The sequence below is a fragment of the Colletotrichum karsti genome, assembly GCF_011947395.1.
Source record: "Colletotrichum karsti strain CkLH20 chromosome Unknown Scaffold59, whole genome shotgun sequence".
In the NCBI taxonomy this organism is placed as follows: Eukaryota; Fungi; Ascomycota; class Sordariomycetes; order Glomerellales; family Glomerellaceae; genus Colletotrichum; species Colletotrichum karsti.
This window is the reverse complement of record NW_024065959.1, coordinates 263,147-278,640: the sequence shown is the minus strand read 5'-3', so window position 1 is coordinate 278,640 and position 15,494 is coordinate 263,147. Positions and strand designations below refer to the sequence as shown.

Below are 15,494 nucleotides of genomic sequence, written 5' to 3'. Positions count from 1 at the left end.
GCTTGACACTAACGACCATCGCCCAAGAAAAGGACCCTTCCCCGGCACAAGGGAAACAATAGCATGCATAGAAGTTGCCAAGCCCGCAAGATGATGCGTCCGCCCGTCGGGGACCAAGCAGGCAATCTCCTTAAAACTCCTTGTCAGCCAACATGTCTTCGCCCTTGTGCTTGATCTGGCTCAACTTCTTGTCGATGCTTTCCGTCCGAAGACGAACCGCTTCCTCCCTCTTTGCAATCTCGTTCTCGAATTGTTCGACCATGGTCCGCTTGTTTTGACGAGCATCCTTGAGCTTCTGGGCGACTTGGCCAAATTGCTCCAGCAGCCAGTCACCCGACCGCTCCCAATCGTTGACCGTCATCTGCATAAAGAACTGTTTCTGTTCGGCCTCGCGCTGGCCCTTGAAATGTTCGAGCTTAGCAGGGAGGCTGTCGCCCGTCAAGGGAGCAATTGTCTTCATGGACTTCTGAGCCGGGTCGTCGTCAAAGGGCTGCTCCCGCAGCTGCGTGTAAGTCATCTCCGCGAGCTCGTCATCAGCATAGTCGCAGCTGTCTCGGCGTCGCTTTCGAGTCTTGTCTCGCTGCTTACGAGCTGGGGGTGGAACAGAAGTCTCCGGGACGGCAGGCTCCCGATTAAGCGCCTTCTTACGGCTTGCCCGAGGAGTACCTTTATCATCTTCGCTGATTTGGTAGTCACTCGCAAGGCTCCCCTCGACGTCCGCGTCCTCCTGAAATGCTGTTGTGCGGCGAGGTTCCTGGAACGTCGCTTGCTTCTTGGGTCCCCGCAATGTGTCGTTCGGCATCTGAAATGTCGGATGATCCGAAAAGACTTCCTGGTCATCGCTGTAGAGAGGCTGGGCATATTGGTTCTTCACAGCCGTCGAGTGTAGAGCCAGGTTCACGCGTCTTTTTGGTGGAGAGTTGAAGGGCTCGCTAGAGTAGCCGTCGGCCTGAGTTGCTGGTTCCAGCGACGGAGGAAAGGTGTGACTTGAGATGGGCAGTCCCGGCTCGTCGCCGGGGCCGGAGGCGCGCATCGCCCCATTCTTGCCGATTGTGTATGACACCCTTTCGCCATTTCCCATGTTTCCTCCCATAGGCAGTGGTTGCATGCTCGGGAAGTTGAACGCTGCTGGCGGAGAGCGACTGCGGCCGTCAACGGCGGCGTCGTATCTTTCGGACCGTTGCGTCGTAGGCGAACCAAACTGACTATCAATATGCGACTCGGGCCAGAAGCTTGTCACGTCGGTGCCCTGAGAGTTGGTTCTACGGAGGCGTTGTCTCTGTGGTGTTGCATCGCGGACACTGGCAGGAGATTGCATGCGCAAGGGATGCGGTGGGTTGGGTTGGCCGAGGTGGCGGATGTTGTTGAAATGATCTCTACCGGGCGCGAACGGCTTGGGCGCCGGGAGCTTGGCCGACTCAGTCACGGCTTGACGCGTAGGAAATCCGTATGGGGGGGTAGCAGGCCGCTGTTCGTCCAAGCGGTCTCTGGCTTGGTTCGTATCTCCAGTCCGAATGCCCGCGTCAAGCGACGAATGCATGGCGTACTGGGCCATTCTGTTTGAGCTAGTGTTCGAAGGCATCGTGTCGGTATTTCTGCGTCCGGGCAGTCGAGCTTTCGGCTTGGTCGATGGAAATTTGTGACAGACTATTCAAATCAAGCGCTATTGCAGCAAAAGATGACCGGTGGCTCGTGGAGGATCGTCGCGCGTCGAGATCGGGTATCAACGTCGACTTGGTGGGACCAGCTAGGGAGGTGTCATGGCAACCAACGCTTCTCCCACGAGACTCAGCGATCGTGGATATGCCGTGTGCTGGTGCTGGCGACGCTCGTTCGTCGGGTTGGGAGAAGGGGGGATGTCGGGGTGGTGTTCGGCCCAGGTGGAAGCTGTTGATGCAGTCGACGGGAGTTCAAGTAGCACCGCAAAAGGAAGGCAAGCTGCGCGCTCTTCGTTTTTCTTCTTTTTCCCGTTCTGAGCGCGTCGGGAAAGTGCAAGCTCCGGGGACCTGCTTCCTGAAGCTCCATCCACCAATCAAATACTGAGTTGCCAAAGCACCTAAGGCCCCACACAGGTACCCTACCTTTATCCATAAGGTACCTGCCCACCTTACCTTACCTAGCCCGTACTGTACCTACTGCATACCTAGGTACCTAGGTACACTTCAAAGTTTGCCAACTCAACTGGGAGTCACATTCAAGTTGCACACGAGCAGCGGCACATTGAGTGGTAGTCTCCGCGACATCATCGTTTGATCTACACCGATAATTCTCGTCATTTTCTCTTCTCAAATGTGAATCGTGCATGATTGTATAAGTTGGGACAGGGCGCTTGACTCAAAACAACAGGCGATAGCAGTTCTCTTGCTCCGTATGTCCTCTTGTGGCTCTACACAATGTGCTTCTTCATGAAGACCAGCGGCGGCAGCAGGACGCTACCGTTCGACGGATGAGTCCAAGGGTACTCCTTTTCCTCGCGATGGAAAACGATGTGGCCCTGACGACGATATCATTACTGGATGCTCTTAACCACCTGGTATGAGATACGTGGTCAGCGATACATGACACGGCAACTCGGCGCAACATGTCATGTAATTTCTGACCTTGGGGCTTTCCTATCCACGGTCCGGATAAGACGCTTTAATGAACTCGGGCGAAAGCTGCAACTCCTTCGCGGGGGTATCCAGTGCCAAAACTCTGCCGTAAAGCGGCTCGCTGACTGCGAGGTTCTCAATTTGCTCCATCGCAGACCGGCCGAGGCCGCCGCCCAAGAAACGTAGAGAGATGTGATCCAGAAAACGCCGTCCGAAGGAAGCCCCAGTCCGGCGTCCAGGTCCGGCTTATCGTCTACGAGAACCTGACACTATCAATGGCTTAAGTACAGTAGCAATTGCTTAACTTGCTATCCAGTACAGGAACTTGATTCCCTTCAACTGCTTTCCCCTCCACTGCGGCACCTCTTCCGCCCTCCATCCGCAGGCGACTCTTTGCGCAGGCATTCGCTTGAAATGCTCTTCGGACGTGGGATCCCATGGAATCAAATCCACTTTCAACCAGCCTCGGGTCGCCATTTTCACCAGTAAGCCAAAACGCCCAGGAAGGAGATGGCTGCCCTGGTCGACAACAGACGAGATCGACGGGCTTTTTGTACTCTCCCACCTGCCAGACCTTCTGCACTATGGCTCACCCTTCCTCCATTTGGCAATACACGAAAATCGCGCGTGACCAAAGACGTGATGCGTACGCAGGCGGGAGTTCCGAGTCGCTCTCGTCAGCGACGATGGTCGATTTTTTGCTCTTGGATTCCTAAAGTGATCTAGTCGTGTGCCTGTCCTTGCTAGCCGGGACAACGGAGATTGTCCTGTCAGCTTCCGCGCCAAACGCACTCATCATATGCTTTGGATAGTGCTTCATGATCTATCTTCTGGGTCTCTATGGCGCATTGGCTGGGCTACTCTCCGGCACCCGTTGTCACGACCAAAATACGCCCTCCCGGCTCCCAGCCCTTTTCTCGCTCTATGTCCCATTACTCTGCGCTCGCCAATCCCTTCAACAGCTCCCTCGTTGGCCCAAGCAATGACGCCCGGTTCAGAACCCCAAAACAGCGTCCCTCGCAAGACTCTCGCGCCTTGTCGGGTCCTACAGGAGCAAGACATTCGGCTGCGTCTTGCCTCCTAAATCGCCACGCAATTGCTGCTGCTTACACAATCCCATTCCGCCCCCTTTGCACGATCTCTAGCCCGTGAAGTGGAAACGTGCGGCCTCCAATTGACCCAGGCCCTCACGGGGGGCTACGTACCGCCGACGATATGTGTTGGTAAAATCCTGAAGAAGCGCCCTTACTTGCCGGATTGCGCTGGGGTCGTTGCCGCTCAGACGCTCCTTGATCTTGATCATCAGCCGGTCCGCCTCGGCCGGGGTGATAGTGCCTTGAGGCAGTAACTGAATAGTGCGCTCAACCCAAATAGTCGTTTGGGCCGGGAACAACTCAAACATTGCCAGCAGGACACCGCTACCGTCCGCAAAACAGTCCCGAGGGAAGGTGATCATCATGCCGGCCATGACTTGCTTCACCAGTTTCTCGCCATGTGTACTGAGCAACTTGCTCACAACCTCGCGAATGTGAGCAGCAACATCGGGCGGGAGGACATCTGACGTGGCAGGGTTGTCCCCACCGTATGTAAGGAGATCGCGGAGGAAGTGAAGGGTCGCCGACAGGGGGTCGCGTTGCTCTAGGGTCAAAGCGTAGACAGCAGCCTCGAATATAGGTCCCAGAAGCTCCGAAGGGATGAGTCTCTGTGGGTAGTAGAGGAGAGCGTCAATCAGCAGTCTGAAGAAGTCCTCGATAACGTCTGGCAGTTCGCTGGGCTGAAGCTCGCTCATCACCCTCAAAAAAGTCGTCGTCTGTGCCTCGAAGAAGACGTAGATGCTCTGGGTAATGTCCTGATCCACGTGCTCCCGATCTTCGGAGAACTCCCTGAGAATAGCAGCTGTGACCCAGAGGAACGCGCCCTGGCGTGAGCTGGAGAAGCCGCTGGCCAGTTTGTTGGCCATCTCCGGCAGCAACGGCGTCATGGCCGTTCTGTAGGAAATGATCATGTTGCGCCAGCAGCGGCAGATTCTCTCGCAGATTGGAACGAAGCCGAGGAAGTTGTCCAGGATGGTGGCAAGCACTGGGAACACTTCTTGCCAATACTTGACGGCGGGGTTTTCTTCTCCAGGGCCGACATACGGCACGACTATCTGGATGAACGTGGTAATGAGTTGGAGGTGGTCTAGTTATCACGTTAGAGCCGATTTCAAAGCCGATATCTTGGTCAAACTCACCTGCAAGCGCCAATTTACCCTTGTCATCAGTAGCAACATTGGCCTTGTTCATCAAGCGCTGCACCAGGGGGTCACAGTAGAGCTTGAGAAGCTTGTAGATTTCGGCTGGGGGTTGTACAGCAACAACGCTGGCAACTCCCTCGGTGATTTCCTCTTGACTCATGTCGGGTAGTTTGTCGAGAATCTGGTCGTAGAATGTCTGCATCTGAAGCACTTGGCCACTCAGGAGTTGCTTGCAGTCGGTGCAGAAGTATTTGATAGCCATGGCCGCAGCCCTGACAACCTCCTTCGAATCCGTCTGGAAAGAGGTCACGATGTAGTTGAACTGCGGCTCGAGGTATTCTGGGTGTGCTGAGGTCCATTCCGTGTATCGACCAAGGACCATGATGGTGGCGAAACGGAGCTTCTCGTGACTGGGGATCTGAACGAGTAGCGGCATCAACTGCGGCAAGACGATGGCTTCCTCCTTGTCAACCATCTGCCCCATCGCGCGCATGGAGAACAGGGGGGCTTCCAGCTCCTGCCAATGAGGGACCGACGTTGCCGTGGCCTGGCTGGCGTACTTGTGCATCCAAAGCTTGATGGCGTCAAGGACCTTGGTGAGACAGTCTGTCACACCCATCACTTCACATGCATCCTTGAGTGTGTCGCCCATCTGGTGCCGGAACTCGCGGAACTTCTCCTCTTGCTCTCGGTCACCGTCAAAGAGGTCCGTTTCGTTGGCCGACTCGGACTGGGGATATTCCAGATGCTTGAGGAGGATATCCACGAGCTTCGAGTAAACGTCCACCAGCTCCAACCTCGCCTGAATGTACCTCTCCAATACCAAATATTGCTTCAGCTCGTACCAAAATTGGAACGTGTGCTCGATGACATCGCGATCTTTATCCCTCGCAGCGCATTCCAACACCGCATCAACAAGCGATCGGAAGTGCTGGGGCTCGCGGGCTATGGCCACGACCCACGCCTCGCCGGCGAGAGCAAAGATTTTGGTCAGGGACTTGTAAACCTCCGTGTCTTCGTCGTTGACGACTGCTTCGATCCTAGGTCGCAGCGCGATGACCCGGGGAAGAAGGACCTGGATAGTGTCGAGGTTATCGTCGACATCCCTCGTCTCCCTGAAAATGGTGCACAAGCACTCCGACGCTTCCTGAGATGCGTGCTCGTTGCCGACAGCGTTGAAGATGACGTCGAGGAGTGGGGATTTGACAATAGTATTGACGGGAACTTCGCGAAGCCATGAAGTGATGCACTCCATCAGCTGTGGATTTTGGGCAGCAGAGGCTGTGCAAATGTAGTGAGCGTGAGTCCAGGAGCAGATGGGCAGACGGGACCTACGAGATGATTGGGAGTAGTTGATCAGCAGTTGAACGACCTGGTCCGTGTTGTCACCCAGCAATTCCCTGGTCCGCTGGGAAAGCTCTTCTTCCTATCATTGCCAATTAGACTCTGATCCCTGTTGATATCGGCCCAGCAAAACCACGTCGCAGAAAGTAGGAGGCCGGTCGATGTTTCCGTGTTCCACGTACAGTAAGGGTGATTTTGCGGCCTTCGGTTACCTCCTCGGGCAGCACGCGCAGGAAGTCGAGAATGGCCGCGTGGCTCTCGACGCTGTCGCCGAGAGACGAGACCACTGTGGGGAGAACATCCTTCCATTCCTTCATCTGTACCGCCAGCGTCGCAAGACACACGCAGAGTTGGACTCGTATAGGCTTGGGACCAGCGGCAAAGTGTTTGAGAAGGAGGAGGATTTGGTCCCGCAGCGCAGGCAGTTCGGTTTCCGATACTTGCGTTGACAGGTCGTAGGTGATCTGGGAAGCAGCTTTGTCAGCTCGACATCTATAAGTAACGCCTTTTCAACACCGTACCTTTCCGCGCAAAGTGATAGCCGCAAAGAGTTTGGCCTCGGGCTCTGCGTCGGACTGGAGGATGCCGATGACGGTGCCCCAAGCATCTTTCTGCGTTGGCTGTTAGTCGGGAAGCTCGCCCAAGGACATTGCGGGAGGCGCGAGGGGCCTGACAGATTTCTGGAAGCGTTCCAGGTATGCGTGCGCCTTCTTCTTGGTTTCCTGCTCGCCGCCGCGCATAGTAACCATGGCCGACAGCACATCGTTGGGCGCAAAAGCCTCCTGAATACCGTTTGTAGCCATTTCTCAATGTCGACACGGGGTCGCAAGCGTCAATCGGTCGGTCTACGAAGCGGGGGCAAGAAGCGTAATTGGTGAAAGTCGGCAGCAAGGCCACATGTGACGTCGCGCGGAAGAACCGCAGGTGGTGCGAAAAGGACGACGTTACGAAGGGACCGGTAACAATGACCGCCGTCGTTTCTTTGAGGTTAAGGAGCGTTGAGCCGGGCGGGTGGCAGTTGGGAGGCTATCGAAGCAATGCGGCGACGTCCAAGATTGGAAGATGGAGGGGGTGGTGGAGGGCGGAGGGAGGTCGCGAAAGGAAAATAAAACGTCAGTCAGGCTGGCGGGACAGCGGGCGGACCAGAGCACAAGGATTGCATTCGACGGGCTAACTTGAGCCGGCTAAGACTGATGAAAGATCGAGGTGCCTTAGTCACTACAAGGTACCTAAGGCAGGTTACCTTCACTTTTTGGGTAGGTACCTAAGGTACCTTACCTATGGGTATGGAAATGCCCTCTTCAGCAAGGTAGGTACTGGGGGCAATTGTTCCAGCGACTTGGGGCTTTTCATTCCATTTGAACGCGGGCAGGCAGGCAGCTTACCAGAATATTCTCAACGCTGGACTGGTACCCCCAGTACCTCGTCGAATGTCCAAGTTCGCGTGGCCAGGGAAGTACTTCAGGACACTCTCCATAACTTTCTACCCTGTTGTCACTTCCCGAACAGGCCCATAAATTCACAGCACGGCATTGGACGATTTCCATTCAAAGACTCCCAAGTGTGGCCAGGGGGCCCGTTTATTAGGCAATGGAATATCATTTCGCCAGCTCCGCCGAAATTCTACGTCGGACGAGAACCTCTACGCCAGGCAGATAGAGCCAGGGTCGCGTAGCCTCAGCGCGGTACAGTTGGAAAGACCTTACCGACGAACCACCCCACGACAAATCCCATCGAACGGAGCGGACGCGACCAACGAGCCTTAGACACCGCGGCGCAACTTCACGAAACTCCGAAACCCACCAGTACCACACGCTCTTCCGTCCAAATACTCGAACATGACCGGACGTGGCGGCGGCGGTGGTCGCAGAGTGCTGCTTCCTCCGATTAACTTCATCTTCAGGCTCCTTCAGTATGTCCCCGATGCCATACGGTCTGTTGCGACTTGTGATGGCGCGCTGACTTTGCGGCAGGCAGCACACGACTGTGCAGATTTGGCTGTACGAGCAGCTGTCGATCCGAATCGAGGGAAAGATCAGGGTATGTCCAAGTTTACTCAGGGGACTGTGTCGCATTGGTACACTATACTGACATGCAGACACGCAGGGCTTCGACGAATTCATGAACCTGGTCATCGACGATGCAGTTGAAGTGAAGCAAGTTACAAAGACGAATCCGGAGGAGTCGCGGCGTTCATTGGGTGTGTTGCTCACGCGCCATTATCCGAGCCTCCGTCGACGAAGCTAACACTCGGCAGGTCAAATATTGCTGAAGGGGGACAACGTTTCTCTCATTCAGAGTTTATCAGGATAAGGAACGAACGTGTGGGAAGGATATTACCGCCACGGCAGGATGTGCTCTGGGACGATACACAAAAGTTGATACCACGGATTTTGTCACCGCGAAACTCAGGCGGCGGACTGCTAGTTGTTACGGGAGCTGTCTGCCGGCTGCTTGACCTCTCCGCTGCCCAAGACCAGGCCATCGAGCGGTTGGTCGTGTTGGGCCACGGGAACTGCGCTATCTGAGGGCTGGGAGAGAAACTGCTCCGAGAGAGCCAAGCCATAGAGCAATACAGGGTGTGCCGCTGCCGGCGGCTTGTTGTACTTTGCTGCGTACCGTCGAACGAAGAGATCGTAGAATCCCTTTCCGTGACCTAGTCTTCGCAGTGAACCCGACTGGCCGTCGATGTCGAAGGCAACGCCCGGCAGCAACACGAGATCCAAGAAGCAGGTCTCCGGCGACTCCGAGCCAGGCTCGCCGAGAACGCGGTCTCTTTGGTTGACGGTGGCCGGGTCGATGCTGGGAATTCCCCATTTGTCCGGCTGCAGCGACTCGTAGTCCCGCAGGTCGCGTAAGCGCACCATATCCATGACCCTGGGCGGTGTCTCCCCGGGAGGAAAAGGCGACTTGTGCAGATATGGGACGTACACCTGCTTGCCAGCTGAAAGCGCGTGACGTACAATGTCGTCTGTTTGGATCTCGCCAGACGGCATAGAGAGGAAGACGCTAACCCTTTGGGCCTCCAAATATGGTTTGAATGATTTTAGGGTCTCGCAAACAGTTCGACCTAGACGAAGCTCAGAATCTTGGAACTGGGATTCGGGGGCGTTGCACGCTTACTCTGGCTCATGATGGACTCATGCGCAATGCCGGCGAGCCTGTCCTTCATGACAGACCGCAGCTGCTTTTTAGCAGCGACGAGAGGTGAGCCCATGAGGAGTAGATGACGCGTGTGGTAGAGCCGCCAGCTACCAGCTCCACAGGTCGACTCGAGGGTGCTCCGCGATGATTAACAACGTGCAGAAGTCTAGAGTCGGCTCGGTTAAGGCTCGGGATCCTGGTTGTGGTTCACATGAGTGGTGCCGGTTGAAGCACATCTGCATAAGTCTTACAAAACTTCATGGCATATGTAAGTAGAGAGTATATATGCACATATCCATTATGTCGTTGTAAGGTAGGTATTCACGTAGGTCAGTAGGAAATGAAGGAGATGCAGGTCAACCCGAAGTGAGAAAAATATAATTAAGGTTAGAACATGAAGGGAAGAGGAGCAAAGAAAGAAAAAAAAATATTTCGGCACTCGCACCCCGGTTTGGTAGGTACTGATTTTTCCTTACGTTAAGGCCATCTTGAATGATATGATGAACTCCAATTTCGAGGCTTCGTGGTGAAGAATCAAATTCGGTGATTGACAAAAACCAGATCCAAGTCAGAGCTGCGCCAATCACTGTAGGGCCTTTGACGATTGCAGCAGTGAAGCGGTGAGTAGGAGACGATCAAGGTGTTTCTTAACATGCGATTAAGTTGCTGTGTCATTCAGAAAAAAGGCGAAGGCGCCGTGCTCCTTCAACATGGCTGGCGGCAGGCCGCGGGTCTCAGGCCGCGACGAGGTGTTCTCCAAGTAGCCTCGCGCATCAAAAGCCAATAATTTTCACCGGCACAACAGGCAGTTTCCATCTGTTCAAGAGACCGTGAGCATCTAGAAGCAGGCGTCCGAGAACACCTGCCCCTCCTCCACCGGCAACAGACCGAATCGGGACGTATTGCTGGGCCAAGCTGGCCGGATTCGAAGGTGCCAGCAGGCGCCACTTCGCAACCAAGTCGGCACAACCCCGGATTCTTGGAGATCATGCGTTGGAGAAATTGATGGGTGGACAGTGACGAAGAAGGGGACGAGCAGGAGACATATGACAACGCTGCATTGTGTTCTTCGCGCGGCGCAGCATGGCACAGCATGGCACGGCGGCGAAGGCAGATTAATGAACCAAGACGGGCTTAGACGCATGACCAGTGAGAACAGACGGAAGAGAGGCGCCAATCCCATTGCCAAGGCGCGGCATTCTACGACCTTGCTTCGTGACTCTCTGCTCACGGCTTCATCGGGTTTGGGCCGTTCTTGGTATTTCGCGACGAGCTTTAGCCCAAATTTCCCGGGGCTGCACAACGATTGAGGGGGTGGGACCGTGTTGGTGATAGGAATGTCACGTCAATGTGTAAGGTAGAAAAGATGAGACCGGCTTGCCGTCTGGTACAATCAAATCATGAGGCGTGCTTTGAGGCTATATGTGAAATATCTCGAGTCGCAGGTATTGGAAAAGCAGACTCGCCGGGTTGCATTCATATAGGGGGGCCGTCTGATATTTCCCGGTTGGCTCTTCCCGTCTTCTACCTGTCAGGTGTCGCAGACTCTACAACACAACGGCTGAAAACAAAGGGACGAAGAATCACAGTTGACTGTCTGTTCGCCAGTGGGTGATTGCTGCCAGGTGGACCCGTCCGGTGTCCTGCAGCACCCTGCATCTCCACCTTTGCGTCTGTAATCCACTCCATGCTGCCCGTACCGTACTCTGATTCGCTCCAACCGAACCAACCACGGAAAAGGTCCCATCCTCCACCACCAAAAACTGTGAAGGCGCGTCGTTGCGCATCGTCTGTGCCTGTAGGGTTCCCCTCCGCGTCGGAGTACCTGACTGCGTGCCTATGGAAGTCAAAGGGAGGCGTTACGCTAGCAAACGCCCGCAGAAGTACGTACCCGCCTTCCAGGTTGTTGACCACATCCAGGTACCTATGATGCTTCGAAGCCCGCCTGCCTAGTGAGGCACCTTAGGTCCGGTACCTACCTACCAAGGTAAGGTAGGGAGGTAATAGGTAGGTACCATGCTGGGTAGACCTTGGAGCTTGAGCCACAAACACTTCAGTGGAGATCCACTCGCCCTCGCCCTTCAAGGGAAAGAGCCAAGAATTCCCCAAAGCTCCTCCTCGAGTCTCTCTCTCTTCGACGGCTTTTACCTTTGTCTTTGCCTTCCGCCTCCTCCTCGCTGTCAGGTCAAATACCCTTGGCTTGCCCCCTTCTCTCCTTGTGCGCCTTCTCTCTCCAAACCCTCTCACGTTCTGTGCCTCCCCCATCTACCAAAGGTACACCTATTCTTGAGGTGAAAACCAGTCTCGCCCATCGCGACCCGTCGGTTCCGTGCTTCACCTCGCAGGATCGAGCTTCCCCCAAGCTTTGATCGAACATCCCGACACAAGGCACTTTCTTCACTACACAACAGCAGCCATGTCTTCCACACCACCAAAGTCCAAGTACGACATCCTGCCCAGGATGCAGGTCAAGGGCCCCTTCTCCGTTCCTTCGCCCGGCGCGGCACCCAAGGAAGGCGAGACTGTTCCCCGTCGACTTCCCCAGGCCGTTCCCGACCTCATCACCCTCCCCGGCGGCAATATCACCACCACCTACGAGCTCGTCAAGTCCAGTGCCGAAAAGTACGGAAACGCCAGGTGCCTGGGTTGGCGCAACCTGGTCAACACCCACCGCGAAACGAAAAAGGTCAAGAAGATGGTGGATGGCGAGGAGAAGGAGGTCGACAAGCAGTGGACGTACTTTGAGCTGAGCACTTACAACTACCTCACCTACCACGAGTACGAGAACCTCACTCTGGCCGTCGGCTCTGGCCTGCGCAAGCTCGGCATGGTCAAGGGCGACCGCGTTCACATCTACGCTGCCACCAGCGCCCGCTGGTTGGCCATGTCGCACGCCGCTGCCTCCCAGTCAATGCCCGTCGTCACCGCCTACGACACCCTCGGTGAGCAAGGACTGAGGTACTCAATGGTTGCGACAAACGCCAAGGCCGTCTTCCTCGACCCTCACCTGCTACCCACTCTTGTGAATGTGCTCAATGACGCGAAGGACATTCGCTATGTTATCTGGAACAACCAGAACCAGGTGCAGCAGGCCCACATCGACCAGCTCAAGTCTGCGCACCCCGAGATCACCATCCTGAGCTTCGAGGACCTCGAGAAACTAGGAAAGGAAAACGCCGTTGACCCCGTGCCGCCGACCGCCGAGGACCTCTGCTGCATCATGTACACCTCAGGCTCCACCGGCACACCAAAGGGTGTTCCCCTGAAGCACCGAGCCGTTGTCGCTGCTGGTAAGCTCCTGTCTCCGCCTCCGTGTTCTGGTCGCGTCTTTGGCTGACGTCCGTCTAGTCGCTGGTGTCAGCGTCGTCGTCCAGCCGCATATTGGACCCGGAGACGGTCTTTTGACTTACCTCCCCCTCGCTCACATTCTCGAGTTCGTTTTCGAGAACGCTTGCCTCTACTGGGGCTCTACCATGGGTTACGGCAATCCCAAGACCCTGTCCGACAACTCGGTTCGAAACTGCGCCGGCGACATCAGAGAATTTAAGCCCTCCGTGATGGTTGGTGTTCCCGCCGTCTGGGAGACGGTGAAGAAGGGAATCATTGCCAAGGTCAACGCTGGCAGCCCCCTTGTTAAAAACCTGTTTTGGAACGCCTTGTCGATGAAGACGAATCTCATGAACGCCGGCCTCCCCGGCTCTGGCGTCCTTGACGCGGTGGTCTTCAAGAAGCTCAAGGAGGCGACCGGCGGACGCCTTAAGCTTTGCATGAATGGAGGTGGCCCGATTGCCAAGGAGACCCAGCAGTTCATCTCAATGGCTATTGCGCCCATGATCATCGGTTACGGTCTCACCGAGACCACTGCGATGGGCTGCCTGATGAACCCCTTGGAGTGGAACATCAACAACATGGGCGCCATGCCTGCGTCAATTGAAGTCAAGCTGGTCGACTTCGCCGAGGCCGGCTACTTCGCCAGCAACAAGCCCAACCCCCAGGGCGAGGTGTGGATCCGCGGTCCATCTGTCATGGAGGAGTACTGGCAAAACCCCAAGGAGACAAAGGAGGCCATCACCGAGGATGGCTGGTTCAAGACCGGTGACATTGGCGAATTCGACAGCAACGGCCATCTGAAGCTCATTGACCGAAAGAAGAACCTGGTCAAGACCCTGAACGGCGAGTACATTGCTCTCGAGAAGCTCGAGTCCATCTACCGTGCCTCCGCTGTTGTGGCCAACATCTGCGTGTATGCCGACGCCCAGAAGGCCAAGCCCATCGCCATCATCGTCCCAGCGGAGCCTGCCTTGGTGAAGCTGGCCGAGAGCATCGGCGTCAAGGGCAGCACCCTGGAAGAGCTCGTCCACGACAAGAAGTTGCAGAGCGCCGTCACCAAGGAGCTTCAGAATGCCGGCCGCCAAGGTGGCCTCTCCGGCATTGAGATTATTGAGGGAGTCGTATTGTCCGACGAGGAGTGGACGCCTCAGAATGTAAGTTTCCGCCATGCATGTCATCGTTCGGATAGACCAGAATGGCTGACATCTCGCAGGACTTGGTCACCGCCGCCCAGAAGCTCCAGCGCAAGAAGATTCTGGAGAAGTACAAGACCGAGGTTGCCAAGGCGTACGGATCTTCCGATTAAGGCGACAAGTGTTAGGCTCTTTCTTTCCATTTTCGGGCCATGTTCTGAACCTTGTAATTGTTCTAGTTTCGCGGATCGGGTTGGGTTGGGCTACGGGACGCTTGATATCCAGGAGTACAGTGTGCGCGATTCGACTTTGTAACACATAACCGTCGTTGTGGGGGAGGGCCTCTTGGCTAAGCCCAGTAAACCATTAATCTAGCTCCGTCTCATAATGCCATGTCGACCATGGTTGATGCGAGGCTGAGGCTGCGCGGGAACTGCGAGCTGGGCAGCCGGTGGCTGGCTCCTCAGCTCGAGTGAACCGGGCGGCCCGAGGTGCCCGAAGCTGCCGGCCCGACGGGTTGCCGCGAACTTCAGTCTCCGCCTGTCGATCTTGGCTCTCGGGGTCGCGATGTGGTACTTGTGACCGAGCCTAGGGCGTTCAAGACGAACAACAGTGTGAAGCACGTCGCAGCAAATCATTGGAATCCACATTCCTGATTAGGCCTTGGTAAAAGAAAATCGCACATTGATCACTGCGCACAGCTCGCCTGGCCCAAAAAACAGTAAACACGAATCCGAGTCATAACAGAAGGCTTTCTCTCTCTTTCCACAGTTACACCAGGCCATCGTAGAGGGATAGGGCAGACACGATGGTCTCGTCGCGTTTGCTTCCCTCCTTGAACTCCTCCATGTCCAGGCTTCCGTTCTCGTCCTTGTCCATCATGCGGAAAATCTTCCGTACCCGCTTCTCGGGGGTGTCTTCGTCTTCAGGGAGCTTAACCATGGAGCCGACCTGGACGCAAGGTTACGGACGTCAGCGACGGGGAAGGGACGAAGGCGCCGGGCGGCCCGTGAGGTACTCACCATCTTGTAAATTGCCTCGACAATCTTCAGCATCTCGTCGTAGCTGATCTTTCCATCGCCGTCAATGTCATACAGCTGGAAGGCCCAGTCGAGCTTGTCCTCCATTTTTCCGCGGCTCGTAACGCTCAGCGCGCAAATGAACTCCTTGAAGTCGATGCTTCCCGACTTGTCGCTGTCAAAGACGTTGAAGACATAATCTGCGAATGAACTTGGATCCCCGAATGGGAAGAACTGTCTGTAAATCTTTTGAAACTCCTCCTTGGTGAGCATGCCGGACGGGCAGTCCTTGAGGAAACCTGCGAATGTATTTGTCAGACTCTGTTGTCGTCGAGTCTCGCCACACGCCCCGAAAGGAACAGCGTCGCGGGCCCGGGGCGGGCGCAATAAACGGCAGCAAACGTACCCTTGTACCACTGTTGCAACTCCTTCTTGTCGAAATGGGTCGACTTCTGCAGTTCAGCGAGCTGCTCCTGGGAGAGCTTGGACTGGCTAAACGGCGACGAAGTGGTCAGCGTGCGTTTCTGTGAGTGCCGTGAGCCCGGCGGCAGCCAGGTCGAGCGACGTCGCAGTGGAGAGGCAGGCCTCCGGGGTCCGATGACAGCGGCGGCACAGGCGGGCGGCTTCGGTGGATGTCGGGCGACTCACGATTTGCCCATGGCTATCTAGGAACCTCAAAGCAGGAGCAGACTCGGAA

At 55.7% G+C, this 15,494-nt stretch overlaps 6 protein-coding genes across 6 annotated transcripts; 2 read left to right on the top strand and 4 right to left on the bottom strand.

The window, feature by feature from the left end:
• Positions 1–130: 130 nt before the first annotated feature.
• Positions 131–1,582, bottom strand: CkaCkLH20_12465 (uncharacterized protein; the record flags this gene model as incomplete). Its single annotated transcript, XM_038895178.1, has 1 exon — positions 131–1,582. The coding sequence occupies one exon, from the start codon at positions 1,580–1,582 to the stop codon at positions 131–133; it is 1,452 nt and encodes a 483-aa protein (XP_038739567.1).
• Positions 1,583–3,732: 2,150 nt separating this feature from the next.
• On the bottom strand, positions 3,733–6,974 carry CkaCkLH20_12464 (karyopherin; the record flags this gene model as incomplete). The annotated part of the gene is made up of 6 exons (XM_038895177.1): positions 3,733–4,772; positions 4,825–6,108; positions 6,163–6,253; positions 6,354–6,635; positions 6,693–6,782; positions 6,846–6,974. 6 exons carry the CDS (start codon positions 6,972–6,974, stop codon positions 3,733–3,735), a joined length of 2,916 nt encoding a protein of 971 aa, XP_038739566.1.
• A 1,035-nt stretch (positions 6,975–8,009) lies between these two features.
• Positions 8,010–8,484, top strand: CkaCkLH20_12463 (LSM domain-containing protein; the record flags this gene model as incomplete). The annotated part of the gene is made up of 4 exons (XM_038895176.1): positions 8,010–8,083; positions 8,145–8,211; positions 8,278–8,371; positions 8,429–8,484. The coding sequence occupies 4 exons, from the start codon at positions 8,010–8,012 to the stop codon at positions 8,482–8,484; spliced, it is 291 nt and encodes a 96-aa protein (XP_038739565.1).
• A 110-nt stretch (positions 8,485–8,594) lies between these two features.
• Positions 8,595–9,388, bottom strand: CkaCkLH20_12462 (5-formyltetrahydrofolate cyclo-ligase; the record flags this gene model as incomplete). The annotated part of the gene is made up of 2 exons (XM_038895175.1): positions 8,595–9,241; positions 9,295–9,388. The coding sequence occupies 2 exons, from the start codon at positions 9,386–9,388 to the stop codon at positions 8,595–8,597; spliced, it is 741 nt and encodes a 246-aa protein (XP_038739564.1).
• A 2,343-nt stretch (positions 9,389–11,731) lies between these two features.
• On the top strand, positions 11,732–13,951 carry CkaCkLH20_12461 (fatty acid activator; the record flags this gene model as incomplete). Its single annotated transcript, XM_038895174.1, has 3 exons — positions 11,732–12,605; positions 12,664–13,799; positions 13,859–13,951. The coding sequence occupies 3 exons, from the start codon at positions 11,732–11,734 to the stop codon at positions 13,949–13,951; spliced, it is 2,103 nt and encodes a 700-aa protein (XP_038739563.1).
• A 598-nt stretch (positions 13,952–14,549) lies between these two features.
• CkaCkLH20_12460 (calcium-binding protein NCS-1) lies at positions 14,550–15,312 on the bottom strand (the record flags this gene model as incomplete). Its single annotated transcript, XM_038895173.1, has 3 exons — positions 14,550–14,729; positions 14,801–15,096; positions 15,204–15,312. The coding sequence occupies 3 exons, from the start codon at positions 15,310–15,312 to the stop codon at positions 14,550–14,552; spliced, it is 585 nt and encodes a 194-aa protein (XP_038739562.1).
• Between the last annotated feature and the right edge of the window lie 182 nt (positions 15,313–15,494).